This window comes from Pungitius pungitius, chromosome 15, assembly GCF_949316345.1.
Source record: "Pungitius pungitius chromosome 15, fPunPun2.1, whole genome shotgun sequence".
NCBI classification, from domain to species: Eukaryota; Metazoa; Chordata; class Actinopteri; order Perciformes; family Gasterosteidae; genus Pungitius; species Pungitius pungitius.
The window spans coordinates 1,268,626-1,284,519 of record NC_084914.1 but is presented as its reverse complement, the minus strand read 5'-3'; the positions used below and the strand labels follow the sequence as shown (position 1 = coordinate 1,284,519).

General features: G+C 52.5%; 1 protein-coding gene across 3 annotated transcripts in view; it reads left to right on the top strand.

The window, feature by feature from the left end:
- The window catches only part of myo10 (myosin X), a 209,716-nt gene that overhangs the window by 17,412 nt on the left and 176,410 nt on the right, over window positions 1–15,894 (top strand). For all 3 annotated transcript variants that reach the window (XR_009942496.1, XM_037457880.2, XM_037457879.2), the window contains exons 4-21: window positions 4,301–4,488; window positions 8,541–8,675; window positions 8,776–8,900; window positions 9,052–9,065; window positions 9,281–9,365; window positions 9,436–9,539; window positions 9,674–9,803; window positions 9,922–10,040; window positions 10,124–10,270; window positions 10,476–10,576; window positions 10,787–10,853; window positions 11,046–11,138; window positions 11,224–11,292; window positions 11,387–11,469; window positions 11,609–11,717; window positions 11,989–12,069; window positions 15,341–15,465; window positions 15,605–15,719. Coding sequence is in view for 2 of the 3 variants with exons in the window: in XM_037457880.2 (XP_037313777.1) it covers window positions 4,301–4,488; window positions 8,541–8,675; window positions 8,776–8,900; window positions 9,052–9,065; window positions 9,281–9,365; window positions 9,436–9,539; window positions 9,674–9,803; window positions 9,922–10,040; window positions 10,124–10,270; window positions 10,476–10,576; window positions 10,787–10,853; window positions 11,046–11,138; window positions 11,224–11,292; window positions 11,387–11,469; window positions 11,609–11,717; window positions 11,989–12,069; window positions 15,341–15,465; window positions 15,605–15,719 (1,890 nt within the window). In the remaining variant the exon portion in view is untranslated. The remainder of the gene's footprint in view (window positions 1–4,300; window positions 4,489–8,540; window positions 8,676–8,775; window positions 8,901–9,051; window positions 9,066–9,280; window positions 9,366–9,435; window positions 9,540–9,673; window positions 9,804–9,921; window positions 10,041–10,123; window positions 10,271–10,475; window positions 10,577–10,786; window positions 10,854–11,045; window positions 11,139–11,223; window positions 11,293–11,386; window positions 11,470–11,608; window positions 11,718–11,988; window positions 12,070–15,340; window positions 15,466–15,604; window positions 15,720–15,894) is intronic.

Below are 15,894 nucleotides of genomic sequence, written 5' to 3'. Positions count from 1 at the left end.
TGAGGAAATGACTCTACTTCTCTCTTGATTTATTCCCTCAGTAAACATTGTAAACATGAGGTTATGGTCTCAGTCTCTAGTTTCAGGTTTTCTTCAATGCAGCACGATGTTCATGCTCAACATTTTATGATTATTGACTCTCAAAGCAGTTTACAGAGCCGATCAGATCGTCACTGTATGATAAATATGTTGATAGATGCAGAAATTGCATCAAATGTCACAAGATCACAACAAATTAAATGAATATCTCGGTAATCTGAGCTGGTTTGTGCCCTTGAAACTTTAAAACAATAAATGCTAAATGTGATTCAAATGTGACAATGCTTTGGTTAAGGTTCACTTCGGTCCAGCATAAACCAGCCTTTTTTTGTGTTCTGGGGAGGTGGGGGGGGGTTAGAAGTAACGTGTTAGCACTGTTAGCATTTAGCGCATAGTTACACTATTGCTACTAACAGGGTGATGAAATGTAATGTATTCCACATTGTTCTGCTTTACACGGCAGCTAATGAGCTAACAAAGCTGCTCTGTTGCTGCTGACTCGATGAAACCTACATGAAGGACTACAGTAAGACACAAAGGAACATGGAGGATACCCCCCCCCCCCCCCCCCCAACTGCTGACAAACAAATCTGACCCAGCAGCAAACCGACAACAAAGGCGCCTCTGTGCTTCCCTGCAGTGACCTTTGACCATCTCGTTACTTTAATCGCATCTGAAGGCTTCCGTATGGTGGAAATTATCCAATCAATTCATCACAGGCGATTGCCCCCCCCCCCGCCCCATGCAGTGCCCCCCCCCTCTCTGTTTGGGAGGTGCGAGGTTCCAATGAAATTTCTAATAGTAAGCTCATGAGCCCCTGCGATTAGTGATATCTCTCTCACAACGACCTCCCAACAGAAGGTCAAACAGAGCCCCCCCCCCCCTCCCCCCCCCAGTCAACACAAGCAGCCTCAAGCTGCTTGATGGAGGTTGAAGCTTCGCGTCGTTTCACTAATGTTTAAATAACTGTGTTGACTTTGGTCCACAGCAACGCGCCTCATGAACCAAACGTCTGGACCCCACATATCTGACTGTGAGACCTTCCAGAGGACGCTTGTTTTAGCCTCAGCCGGTCCAGCCCCCCCCCCTCCGGACACGTTGTGTTGTGTCATTGGATCCGTGGAGGAGAGTTTTCGCCTCACCGGGTTTCGGGGAGGCGACATGTTGAGTTCATAGTTCTCAGCTAAAGTTCCTGAGCTCCTAAATCCCAGAAAAGCCCCTGAGGGGGGGGGGAGAAGAAAGGTGAGGTGACGAGCCGGTGCGTGAAATCAAACGCATCAGAGCAAAGGGGCCCCCGTGTCATAACCTGTCAGAGGCCCTGGAATTCCTCAGAGCCCCCCTGCTGACTCCATCCAGCAGACAAACGGCTTCCTTCTCTTCTTTAAAGAGACAAAGTTCTCTGAATCGTATTTAGATCTGAAACTAGTTCATAACGTACTGTTAGAAGCATCAGGGCGGAGCCACACGGGGGGGGGGGGGGGGTCACTGAGCCCTATCATGTGATTTATTCTGTTCAGCAGAGAGTTCAGCGGGAGAAACGTGTTCAACGAACCGCTCACAGTAACTTCTGCTTCATGGCCCCCAGTCAGCTGACACACACACACACACACACACACCTGCTCAAAGCCCCCCCCCCAATCCCATTCATAGACGACTCGCTCGGCTCAGTTTGCTGTCTGGCGGACTCAACCCCCCCCAGGACTGAGCCGGTGGACGAGTGACCTTCTGACCCATCCGCTCGACTTCTGCACCTGAATCCGTTTTGTTCCAAACTCGCGTCGATGACGTCGTGTTGAAAGTCACTTTCTATCCCACATGTTTCATTTCAGAAGTGCGACTGCATGTCCCCACCCCCCCCCCCTCCCCTCCCCTCCCCCGCAGCAGATATCCTTCATAACATAAAACAACACACATTTCTTTGGACACACAGAAGGACCTTTTATATCGTGATGATTGTCAGATGTGGAGAATCGAGGCTTCGCCAAACGACTCGTGATGTCATTTCCTTTCTGGGTCACACTTCCTGTGAGTCCAGATTCCGGCCCGAGGCGGCGTGGCTTTGGTTTGTTTGTGTCTTTAAGTGTGCGAGAGAGGCGAGACAAAGACGGTTTAGTGTTTAGCATGTCGGCCTCTTGTTGGGCTCTTGCTTGGACCCCATCTGTTAAAGGACTAGTGTGGAACCCGGTTTGAGGGCCCGGGTTCTACGGCTGGGAGACGGCGCTGAAGGCCCCACGAACAGCGGACACACGCGGCCAGAGACGGGCCGGGGGTCACCGGGGGTCACCGGGGGTCACCAGGGGTCATGTGGGCGCTGAAAGGAAGCACTTTATCTTCACTCGTCTTGTTCTCTCTCATCGTTACAATAAGAGAAACCAGAAGGTTCCTTAAATGCTGTCAGGTTGCTACGTGATAGAATAAGAACACCCACAATGCACCTCACTTAAACACCTATTGCCAGGAATAACAAATGGAGGAATTTGTCCTGGTGACACGGTCACTCCGCCCCCCCCCCCCCCCAGTCACTGACCTTTCCTGCCATCAGTCAGGCAGGTTGCAGAGCTCTTTGATCCTCCAGGTTCTGTTTTCTTTTTTTCCATCTGGTCTTCATTTCCCTGTCGGCACATTCATCTCTGAGATCTTTGGGCAGGTTCCTCGCTCGGTTCTCCGGTTCCTCCGTCAGCATCGACGGCGAAACGCACTTCTTCATTCTCAGATCAATCGAAGTGAACAGTCTGAGAGGACGTTGATGACCTTTCATTAGCAGAGGGTTTCCAGTAGAACCCCCCCCAGGGTCTCTCGTAGGTCTCCTAAATACTATAGGTGTGGAGGTGTAGAGGTGGAGGTGGAGAGATGGAGAGGTGGAGGTGTGGAGGTGTAGAGATGGAGGTGGAGAGATGGAGAGGTCAAGGTGTAGAGATGGAGGTGGGGGTGTGGAGGTGTAGAGATGGAGGTGGGGGTGTGGAGGTGGAGGTGTAGAGGTGGAGTGTCATTTGTCATGTAAATGTCTTCAGTTCAACCGCCATTCAAATTGATTTGCATGGCGGCTGGATGTGAGTCAGTGAGATGATGCCACCTTCATTTCTTCTACAACCTTTCTAACGCTGTGTGATGATGTGAATGTGAAACACGATGTTTTATAATCGTGTTACATGAAGAACATGCTTAAACCTTTGTAATGTTTTTATGTGTCTGTATCTTTAAGTAAAGTCAAAAAGCAGAATTACACCTCTGTCTGAACCCGACTGCCTTCGCCATCCATCACCGCCGGTCACACAGCCCCCCCCCTCCCCCCTACCCCCTCACCCCCCCTCCCCCCTCCCTCCTCACCCCCCTCCCCCTCTCCCCTGTGTGCTTTCAATACATCGGGACGCTTCCGGGTGAAGTTTTTGAAACAAGCTGCTTCAGGTTCTTTTTGCTTCTGTGCACCGTTATAGAAAAGTTCTTCTCAGAGAAGTCAGAGTTACAAAGTCCATATATATATATATATATATATATATTTATATATATATATATATATATATAAAGAAGCTCCCTCCAGCACATCGGGCTGCTTTGGCCTCCTGAGCCGAGCACCGGGGGGGGGGGGTTTATTGCTGGTATTCCTTTCATGCCCATTAACCCAATTATCCTCATTCTGGCTGTAATTTCTCCCCTTCAGAACTCTGCACACGGGTTCACCTCAGCGCCCCCCCCCCCCCCCCCTCCGCCCTCCTCCCTCCCCACCACCAATTCATCTGTTGTGGCTTCTTCTTAATGAGGGGGGAGTCCTGTGTTTTAAGCTGCCTGCTTGTTTTAGTAAGATTCCACTCCCCAGTAATGAAGGAATAACAATAAATGGGAGACGGCCTCTTTGGGGGGGGGTCAGAAGCGTGTGAGATCCTCCTGGGTGGGGCTGAAGCCAGAGGCAGAAGAGTGACGGACAGGTGGGGACGTCCTCTCAGGTTCCATGGAGACGGACATGTCCTCCCTTCTATGTGCGAAGAACTATAAGCTTCTCTCATTGTTCTTTGAAAGAAGAAGCCTCTTTGAGGGGGGGGGGGGAACAAGGTGGAATGGGTTGGACGTTGCTGAGATTTCACCGGTGACGGTTTGGTGATTTACCGTGTGCCCCCCCCTCCCCCCCATGACTGGCTGCTTCTGTCCATGAGCTGGATGATCATGTAGCCTTTGGCCTCAAGGGATGCTGTGCTTCTGCTCTGAAAGCCCACCTTGCACCACCTGGTTTCCCTGGTTCCTGACACTTGGTCTTCCTGCTCCACAGACCTACGTCGGCTCCATCCTGGCGGCGGTGAACCCGTACCAGCCCCTCGCCGGCCTCTACGACCGGCCGACCATGGAGGCCTACAGCCGCCACCACCTGGGCGAGATCTCCCCGCACATCTTCGCCGTGGCCAACGAGTGCCTCCGCTCGCTGTGGAAGAGGCTGCAGAACCAGTGCGTGCTCATCAGGTGGGTTCCTGACCGCTTCCCCCCCCCACACCCCCCCACCACCCCCCCTCAGTGTGCCAAACACTTTGATCCGGTTTCAAGTCTCAAGGCCAGTTTGGCTGCAGCTCTGAGGATCGGCGTCACACACACACACACACACACACACACACAGACACACACACACACACACACACACACAGACACACACACACACACACACACAGACACACAGACACACACACACTCTTCCTCTCTCACTGGACGACTTTCACATCCTTCTCCATTGTTTCACCACACAGACGAACGCGTTCTCTTCCCTGACTTCAATAGCAGTTATTTTTACACGGGAGGAAGGATAATATCTATACCCCGCCCCCCCCAGACCCCCCCCCCCCCCCCCTCCATTCAGCAGAGACCTCACAGTGTTCGACTCTAGGAACTGTTTGTGGTCCTTGAGGTGTCCAGAATACTTTGATCTGTCCTTTGGGGACGTTGCGGTGTTAAAACGGAGTGAAGGGAAGACTTTTATGGAAGAACAAAGAAGAAAATCAACCAATTAATCTGATTAAAATGCTGCAGCCCCCGGCCCCCCCATAGTGCTTCCTGTCTCTGGTCACGGGTCGGACAGAAGGTTCACTGACACTCGTGGTTCAAGCTCCAGTAGGTCAGCAAACTTGCATAGTTAAGAAGAATAAGACATTTAAGGGGGGGGCGGGCAATTTGCAGGCATTATTTTACAGCCTGGTTCCATTGGCATTGTGGGTAATGAGACCCACATGTCTCCTTCGTTGTGAGAATTCACGGTGAGTTTGCTTCCATTTGATTGGTGGAATCAGCCCTAAAACGTCACATGATCCACACTCTACCGGCTTCACTCACTTTTAAAAACCTGGGGGGGGGGCACAAACATGTCCCGTCTGTCCCCGGAGGACGGACCTGCTTCCTGTTTGTCCTCCTGACTCCTGCTGCTCCTCCTCGGAGCCTGTTCTCCTTGGGAGGACCTGGACTAGCTCCCCGTGCTGGAGGACCTGCAGCTTTAAGAGCCAGGCAGCGGTTTGGTTGCGTGGTGTTTCCATGACGGAGGAGCGGGGGCCTTGAGGCAAAGGGAGGGGGGGGGGGGGGGGGACACCACAGACCACAGCCGTGACCTTTGACTTGCTGTCTCAGCCCAAACCTGGTCCTTCAGAAGTCTCTCAGAAGACGAAGGAGTGTTTATTGCTCTGCACCATCGAGTGTTGCTTTTAAACCTTTACGGCCTCTAAGTGGGTAACAAGCTAATTGTCCCCCTCCAGCTACGAGGCCGAGGAGCTGCAGACAGAAGAAGGTCTCCAAAGTTCTCCAATCGTAGAACAACAACTTTGTCTGTGGGCGGTGGACGGGGGGGGGGATGGGGGGACGGGGGGGGGGGGGCGTTCCAATAGCAAACTTTTATCAGACGCGATAGATTCTGGAGGGTCTGAGTACAGCTGCCTCAGTACACACACACACACACACTCGCCCCCCCATCGGACCCCCCGAAAACCCCACAGCCGCCTCAGAGCGCCCGCTCCTAAATCATGTAACCCCTCCCCCCCCCAGACGGAGAAACGATCGCTTACTGGGAGGAAGGGATTTAAATTGCAGGACAGGAAGCTCCTTCTCATTGGATCGGTGGTTCAAGGAGGAGGAGGAGGGAGGGAAGGAGGGAAGGAAGGAGTAAGAGGAGGAGGAGCAAGGAAGGAGTAAGAGGAGGAAGATGGAGGGAAAGAAGGAGGAAGAGGAGGAAGATGGAGGGAAAGAAGGAGGAAGAGGAGGAGGGGAGCAGCTCTAACACAACACATCTGCTCATTAAGGCCACTTTGCCTTTTCACCAATGCAGATACCTGCCTTGCGTCCAGCCACATGATTTTAATGACCCCCCCCCCCCCCCCCCTCGGGTTTTAACTGCAGATATCAGCAGGAGCTTGTGCTCAACCGCCAACGAAGAACCTGGAAGGAGTCCAGTTCTCATCCACAGCTCCTCCTTCTGACGCTTCACGTGGTTTCTCTCGTTTCGCTGAATACGTTTTATTTTAGAAAAGCTTCGGGTCCACAGTTGGTGTTTTTTATTTGAAGTTTGAACATTTCAACCCTTCAGTTTCCCAGTGAATCAGGGCTGCATTCTGCGTGGTGACCAGCAGGGGGGCGACTCCTTTTAAAGCTCCACGGCCCCCCAGTTGGAATGAAACATATTTGTTTATTTCCCTTTTGTTCCTGCAGCTTTTTCATTTACAATAAAATCAGATTTCATGGGCTGACTTTGCTTTGACTGGCTGCTGTTTTGTCTGAGACCCCTATGCCCCCCCCCCCCCCCCCCTTGGAGCCTGCATTCTGCCCCGACCCCGCGACCCCAGAGGAGGGTGTGAGGGCAGACTCGAGACTCTCCACCCTCGGTAATTACTCAGGCATCCGGGGGTCACATAGAGCCCCCCCCCCATGGTGAGAAGGATAGATTCCTCCCCATGTTGGTTTAAGTGAAACATGATTGAAACCTTTCTGTTTGTGTTTGTTTTTCTTTTATTGCCTCGAATAAATTGAGGCAATAACGTAAAACTTCTGGTTTCAATCACACCCCCCCCCCCCCCCCCCCACGCCCCCCCATTTAAATTGCCCCCCTTAGACTCGTGTAGACGGATTCCTTTTTTTCTCTTACCGCGTCTCACTTTCAATCCCCCCCCCACACCCCCCCGCTCAGAGACCCTTTGGCTCTGCTCCTCGGTACAAAAGGCCCAGAGCTGGGGGGGGGGGGGTTTATCCAACACGCTCCACTGAAGGCTGCCTCCTTCCTGCCTGTGGGGGGGGGGGGGGGGGGGGGGGATTAGTACAAACGGCGAGCTCCTGTTTAGTTTGAGAAGTCATTCAGCATTCTTTTAAACGAGCTCTGCGATGAAGACCCCCCCAACACAGGAAGCACAGAGGGGGGGGGGGTCTTCCTTTCTTACCTAAGAGAGGACTTTCCCTGCCCTCTCCTGGGCCAAAATAGCCGATAGCGGGGGGGGGGGGGGGGGGTCATAAAGAGGAATCCAGCCAAACTTTAAAGCCACGAGGGGGCAGAAAAGTAATAAAGTATAATGTAAATATATATTCTATACATTCATGTTTTTATGGAAGAATATGTTCCACATATACGTGTTTAAATCATTTATATTAAATCCAGGAAGAGAGGATGTATGAATTTATTCAGACTATTTATTCCATGATGAATGAATGAATGAATTAAAGGTCTCTTTATGGACAAAGACTTGAAAAGAAATTGAGCCAATTTCCATCTGAGGAAGTTTTGTTACAGCTTTTATTTCAACATATGCATGAGAATCTATAAATAGGCCAACGGATAATAACACATTGACGTGTTAAAAAGCTACAAAGGTCTGTATCAAAGGCGCTAACCACCCAAAGCTCAGAACATCTGTCAGAACATCTGTCCCCTGAGTTTACCTTGCTGGTAGCGATCGTGCTACGCGGCTAACGCCTCACATTCAGGGTGAACTTTATTTACACAGCTTAGCTAAAACAAACATGAGGTTCTCCCTTTAAACACATTATGCTTCACATCAATATTCCACCTGACGATTTCCCACTAAGTGGAAAATACATTTGGATCCTGAAGCTCAGAAACCCAGCAGAGTTCTTATGAAACCACAGAAGTAAATAATATGTTTTCTATTTGGACTCTTTTGTTGCTCGTTGTGGTTCTGGTCTCTCGTCTCTGTGTGTGACTGAAGCTTTGAATGTAACTGAACTCCCATGATGCACCTTGGGCTTCTAACGGCTCATTCTCCTGGTGTCCTGGTGCGCCATCTAGTGGTCACGGGATGGACTATTTGTCCCTCACTATTTCCCATGATGCCTGGCAGTGATTCTCGACACAATTCAACGAATCAAAGATTCATTTAAAATCATTTTGTCATCTTTGAAAATCTCCAGTTGAAACCAGAAGGGAAACATCTGAAGGTTCCTTCATCAGTTCTAAAACATGTGAAGCTTCCAGTGGCCATGTTGGTCCGGGTCATAATGCCACTTCTAGTAACTCACTGGTGTGCCCCCCCCCCCAGTGGAGAGAGCGGCGCCGGGAAGACGGAGAGCACCAAGCTGATCCTGAAGTTCCTGTCGGCCATGAGTCAGCACTCCCTGGAGGTGTCCTCCAGAGACGGGACGTCCCACGTGGAGGAGTCGCTGCTGCAGAGCAGGTGACCGTTTTTATGCTTTTAATATATGAAGAACCCTCTTTTTCAGTTGCCTGGTTAACGCCCCCCCCCCCCCCCCCTTCACCCCCCCTCCCCCTAACAGTCCCATCATGGAGGCCTTTGGAAACGCCAAGACGGTCTACAACAACAACTCCAGCCGCTTCGGGAAGTTTGTCCAGCTGCACTTTAGCCAGAAGGGCAACATCCAGGGGGGGCGCATCGTGGACTGTATCCTTTAAGACCCGAGGAGGAGGAGGAGGAAGCTCTAGAGCTTTGAGGGGCACCATGTGCAGGAGGATTAAAGATATTATCTGTTGGCTCTTGTTCTTCTTCACTCTCACGTTGTTGGCCTTGACTCAACCCCCCCCCCCCCCCCCAGACCTTCTAGAAAAGGTGAGACTCCTTCCATTTGCATTTAAAGGGACATTCCACCAAAAAGTATCTTCCAGGTGTTGAAAGTAAAGACCAAACTTCTAGAAGCCACCAAAGCATCATAAATGCTGGTCTGATGTTATGAAGCATTTGATCTGAACAAGCAGGAGATGCGCGTGAACCTCTTTGAGACCGCCGTGAACGTGTGAACATGAGGTCTGAATCCTTCCCATCAGAACCGAGTAGTCCGACAGAACCCAGGAGAGAGGAACTACCACATCTTCTACGCGCTGCTGGCAGGAACCAACAGCCAGCAGAGAGGTGAGTGCTGCTGAGCCTCGGAGGATCCAACCTCCAGGACACCTCCAACGTGTGTGTGTGTGTGTTGCAGAGGCCTTCTCACTGACCCCCCCCGACACCTTCCACTACCTGAGGGGGTCCAGCTGTCTCTCTGATTCCACCATCAACGACAGCGGCACCTTCCAGGCTGTTCAGGTCGGCTTCATGCGCAGACACGGACATCTTCACACAAACTCACCTCAGTCCTTCTCATCGGCGTCTCCCTCCTCCTCCTCCTCCTCCTCCTCCTCCTCCTCCTCCTCTCTGTGTGCGGCTCTGCGCGTTCCCAGAATGCAATGCGGACGATGCAGTTCACGGAGGAGAACATCGGGGAGATCCTGCGCCTCCTGGCCGCCGTCCTCCACGCCGGGAACATCGAGTTCATGACGGCCGGAGGAGCGCAGGTCTCCTCCAAGTCAGGTGAGGGGGGGGTCTTCTCCTCAGTCTGCGCCTCCCTCAGTCCTCTTCATGGTCGCTTATGAAGTGGTTATGATGATGTCACAATCAGGTGGTCCTCTAACATACATTCCGTCAGCAGCTCTGAGCCGGACCTCCGACCTCCTGGGGCTGAACCCGGATCAGCTGGCCGAGGTGCTGACCCACCGCTCCATGATCCTCAGGGGCGAGATGATCTCCACCCCGCTCACCGTGGAGCAGGTGAGCCTGCAGGGGCCAGGTTTCTGGGGGGTCGGGGTAGGCAGGAGGTCCTTGTGTCCATGTGTGTGACGTGTCCCGTGCAGGCCGTGGACTCCAGGGACTCCATGGCCATGGCGCTCTACTCGCGCTGCTTCAACTGGATCATCTGCAGACTCAACCAGCGCATCCGGGGCCCCGAGGACTTCCGCTCCATTAGCATCCTGGACATCTTCGGCTTCGAGAACTTCCAGGTGTGTTTGACAGATCGACCTGGGAGGGGGGGGGGGGGGGGGGTTCAGTGTGATATCCATCAATAGAGGTTTTATTCATCTGAACTGAATTCAATTAAATATAATCCCTCACTCATATTCTCATTCTACAGTAATTGCACCTCATTGTTATTATTGTTCTCATTATCCCCCCCCCCCCCCTCTGCCTCCTCTTTGTTCCCCAAAGGTCAACCGCTTTGAGCAGTTCAACATCAACTATGCAAATGAGAAGCTTCAGGAATATTTCAACAAGCACATTTTCTCTCTGGAGCAGCTGGAGTACAACAAGTAGGTCCACAGTGTTCTGTTCATGGAGGAGCTTCTCTGCCAGATGTTCTGATTCCACACGAGTTTGTTTCAAAGTCTCAAAGTTTCATATTCCTAATAACGCAAAGATTTGCTTGTGTATATAGTGTGTGTGTGTGTGTGTCTCTAACAAAATGAATGGTTGTGTGTGTTCATTCTGACGCATGTTCATGGTCTTCATTTGGCCTGCAGGGAAGGCCTGGTCTGGGTCGACATCAACTGGATGGACAATGGAGAGTGTCTGGACCTGATCGAGAAGGTGTGTGTGTGTGTGTGTGTGTGTGTGTGTGCCGTGGGGGTCCAAACCCAGCTCTAAGTCCCTTTGAACCAAAGTAAACCAAAAGAAAGACATCAGAATTGGCGCAAAGGGAGGAGAACGAGGAGAAAGGGGAGTGCGAGGAGGAGGAGGAGGAGGAGGAGGAGGAGGATGATGATCTCTGTGTTTCCATAGAAACTGGGCCTCCTGGCGCTGATGAACGAGGAGAGTCACTTCCCCAAAGCCACCGACTCCACCTTACTGGAGAAACTCCACAGCCAGCACTCGGTACGCCCCCCCCCCCCCCCCCCCCCCCCCCCAGCTGGAGTTCAGGTGACTCTGTAATCGAAGCCGTTCTTTTCTCTCGCTGCAGAAGAACTCCTTCTACGTGAAACCTCGTGTTGCTGTGCACAACTTCGGAGTGCGTCACTACGCAGGAGAGGTGAGGTTCTGTTCAAGCATGGTGCCGCCTGTGTGGAGAAGCTCCTCCTCTTCCTGTGGTTGAGCCTCTGTCGCCCCCCCCCCCCGTGGTCCAGGTGGTGTACGACGTGAGGGGGACGCTGGAGAAGAACAGAGACACGTTCAGAGACGACATCCTCCACCTGCTGAGGGAGAGCAGGTAGATCCCACCTGTAGAAGGAGGCGGGGTTTAGTGCAGGGATTCAAACCGACGACCCTTCACCAGAGTGGGGCTTCTGAAGGTAAATCAACTCTCGTGGGCTTCTCATGAATATCGTCCCGTGGTCATGTGACCTCAGGTTGGACTTCGTCTACGACTTGTTCGAACACGTGAGCAGCCGAAACAAACAGGACACCCTGAGGAGCAGCTCCAAGAGCCGGAGGCCCTCCGTCAGCACCCAGTTCAAGGTGAGTCCAGGACGCGTGTGGGCGGGGCTCCATGTGGGCAGGGCTCCATTTGGGGGCGGAGTCCTGCAAGCAGCAGCAGCAGCAGTAGTAGTAGTGGTGGTATTAGTGGAAGAAGAGAGTTAGTATTAGCAGGTATTGTACATCCTACAATCCTTGCTTCCTGTATAGTGAGCATACACATGAGTAGTGCCAGTACCAAGTAGTACTTGCAGTAGTACTAGTAGGAGAAGGTAATAGTACAGCAGCAGTAACAGAGTTTGTTCTCCTGCAGGATTCCCTGCACTCGCTGATGGCCACGCTCAGCACCTCCAACCCCTTCTTCATCAGATGCATCAAGCCCAACACGCACAAGGTGAGTGCGCCCCCCCCCCCCCCCCGTCAACCGGCTGCAGACAGGAATGAGGAGTGTCTTTGCCCTTTCGGTGCCCTTTGACCCCATGGGTTGCCTAGGAACTGGTGCAGTATGTGGGGATAATGTACACAAACCCTCTCGGTTCCGTGTCACGTGCCTCTGAGCATCAGAAGCCTCCGTGTTGTATTTTGTTGTGGAGGTCAGCGCACTAACAATGACCCGCCCCCCTCCCCCCCCCCTCCCCCCCGGGCGCCGTGTTGATGGGATCCTGCAGAATGTAAGTGGCCCGTTGGTGGAGATATCAATACATCGACCGGCTGTCAGCTCTCGTTCGTGCACAATCAGACGTTCACTTCCTGTCGCTCAGAGGAGGACGTCTGTGTGCTAATGCGTCCACACGCGTAAGCGTGTAAATACACACGTGAGTTGACGTGTTGGAATGAGGCATCGGACCACGACCACCAAAAAGCGCTTAGTGTTAACAGCCTGCTTTCTCTCTCTCACACACACACACACACACACACACACACACACACTGTGGACCTACAAGTGGCCCACACAAATCAGCCTCAGCAGGAGATGCATCGCCATGGCAACCACGGCCCTCCCTCTCCACCCAGAGAAAAGGGGGAGTGGAGTTTCTGGGTCTGAAAGCCTTTGTTTGACTCTGTGGTGGCAGTGTGAGTGTTGAATGTGTGCGCCGAGAGGACGCACACAGACACACACACACACAGGGACACAGGCGGCAGCTCTGGGAAGTTTCTTCTGATTCCTCCCCGGTTGTCTCTGAACCGAAGGAACCCTGAAGGAACCCTGAAGGAACCCTGAAGGAAGCGGAGCTCTGAGCTGCAATGCACGGTGAGACCGAGGCTTCTCCTTTCAACAGGAAACGGTGCGTTCAAGTGCCCGCTCGCTGCGTGGGGGTTTTGGGGTCCGGCGGAGGCTTGGCTGTGCCGTGTGATGAGCAGAGACCCGCGTTGACAAGGAGAGATCTCCATCATACCAGCTGTAACTTCTTCAGAGTCTTCTCTGCTGCAGTTAGAACATTTCATGGAGCGGGGACAGAAGTCTCATTCTGTGACGTCTCCTGTTGAGGACACGATGAGGCGAGAGCAGCTTCTGTTTAATTTAATTTCTCTTTTCTTACCTCCTGAAAGATGTGAAATAACAGTCAGTGGTTTGTGTGACTTATGACGGGATTTAAAGATTTTTCTGTTGTATGGAAATCACTTTTTTTGCAAGTTAATGATTAACTAAACAAACCGAACCTTTACTTGAAATGTGAGAATTAGCAGCTTTTCATTTCTTCATAATCTCGTGACTTGAGTCGTTTGTGTCTTTTGTCTATTTTTCTACTGGTTAAACTGAGCCGTCCTTCTGTTCTCTGACTGAAACATCTAAAGAATGATTGACGGATGATTGGATAATGAGGAGACATGACCCGCCCCCTCCGTCACGGCGGCTCCTCCTGTTGATGTTGTGAAAGCAGAGCCTGGAGCTCCGTGGTCTCCTCTGCAGCTGATGGAAGCTTCTTCTTCACGATATCTGCTTCTTGTCTCGGGAACCTCTGCTGGTTCCCTTTGTGTCGCTGATGGAACCCAGAGGACAACAGGTCCTGGGCTCCTGGATGATGCTCTCAGATGCTCTCAGTCCGTTTAAAGCAAGAACCTCGATGGTTGTAGAGAAAAAGGTCTTCTCACGCATCAAAGGCACATGGAAGGAAATGAGGATTCCTGCTGTGTGACAATGTGCCCCCACAGGGTCCAGATGAGTCTCCTCGGCCCGTCGGAACCTGGTTGAACTCTTTGAGAACCTCCTCCAGAAGCTGCGGATCACCTCTGCAGCTTCTGACTTGCATGCCCCCCTCCTTCCCCTCCCCCGTCGCTTACCAACCCCCCCCCCTCGGGGACGGACGACCCCGCGCCCCCCTTTGTCCCCGTTGAATGCCTCGGGTCTTGGAGCTGGGAGGTTGGGCCTCGGAGGCCACGCCCCCTCACCGCTGCGTTGTCCTTTAGGAGTCATCTGTTGAGAAGGCCGGAATGAAGCCTCTCGCCCCCCCCCCCCCCCTCCACCCCCCCAAGGCGCCTGCTTCCACGCCCCCGCAGACCCGGAGGTGTTGTTGGCGGCAGCTGATGGACGGGTCAAACGCTCAGCGAGGCGTCCTTTCCTAAACGACCCCACTAAGAGCCAACTAGTGGACAAGGGAACCTTTCTGCAGATGATCGCAACCTTCACCCTCAATTTGAGATGAAAAGGCTGAATTCATGTCAGTTGGATCTTTTCATTCCCTCCACAGGCAGCCGAAGTTTATTCCTCACGAGAAATACTATAGAACAGGACCAAATGGACCAAAGGGACCAAATGGACCAAAGGGACCAAAGAGACCAAAGAGACCAAAGAGACCAAAGAGACGTGTCTCAGCAGACGTCCTTCACGCCGCTGTGGTGAAATAAAGACATTTTTTCAAGTTGACTCCCCGTCGACTCAGAGCGAAATGGAGGCAGGGGGGCAGAAGGAGGCAGGGGGGCAGAAGGAGGCAGGGGGGCAGCGCCCGGACACCGTTGGGCTTTGTGCGCTGCGGCCCGGACGCGTATGCTAATGAGCCCGTATGCTAATGCTAATGGGGCGCTCCCCGCGGCGGTTAAAGGGCGCCATTCAGTCCACTCGCCTCATCGCAGCCGCTCCGACCATCATCGGGGGAGATAAAGGGGGCATTACAAGTGGGCTATGAAAGCCCACTCTTATCCTGAGCACCACCCCCCCCCCTCCAGACCCCCACAGACCACCACCAACCCCTACGACCACCGAGGTCACCAGGCGATCGGGGTCCCTGGGAAAAGAAGCCCTCATAATGCACCTCAAGGCCAAGTGTGTGTTGTTCTGAGGGGTTTTGATTCGTTGCTGCTGTGGGACGCACTTTCTCGGGGGGGGGTGCCGTGTGTGTGTGTGTGTGTGTGTGTCATGATGTTACATGACGCAGAAACAACATGAACGGTCACATTAAACCGAGCTCTTAAAGTTCTGCATCTTTCACTTAAAAGTGTGTCTACAAAATATTGAATAAATTCACCTTCATCCAAAACGTCTTCCTGGATTCTACCCAGAATGCACCGCTCAATACTAGTCCATGAAGTGAGAGCAGCTGATGGCACCGACCACACGACAGAGGAACCTTAACAGGACCTTCCTGTTTGCTCATCAATATCACAATGTGGGTTAATCAATATCCACATTTGTGTCACATGTTGCATTTCCATCGATCTGCCTCCAGATGCCTGATCAGTTCGACCAGACGCTGGTCCTGAACCAGCTCCGCTACTCTGGCATGTTGGAGACGGTGAAGATCCGACGCGCCGGCTTCCCGGTCCGGAGACCTTTCCAGGACTTCTGCTCCAGGTTCGCCTCCTCCAGCAGAGTTGTTTGTGTTGTTTGTTGTTTGTGTTGTTTTCTTCGTCCGTTGTTCTGATGTCACAAAGCTGCAGGTGCCTCATTGTGCATTTGGAGAATGACTGTGTTCCCCTCACCTGTCCCCCAGGTACAAGGTGCTGATGCGGGGCGCGGGGGCGTCGGACGACCACAGGGGGCGCTGCATCCAGCTGCTGCACCGCTACGACAGCAGCAGCACGGAGTGGCAGCTGGGAAAGACCAAGGTGAGGCCCAGATGTTCCTCCTGGTCTCGTGCATTTGGACTCGGATTTAACAGAAGCTTTCTCTTGAGAGATGAGTTCCTAAGAGTAGCGTGTGTGTGTGTGTGTGTGTGTGTGTGTGTGTGTGTGTGTGTGTGTGTGTGTGTGTGTGTGTGTGTGTGTGTGTGTGTGTGTGTGT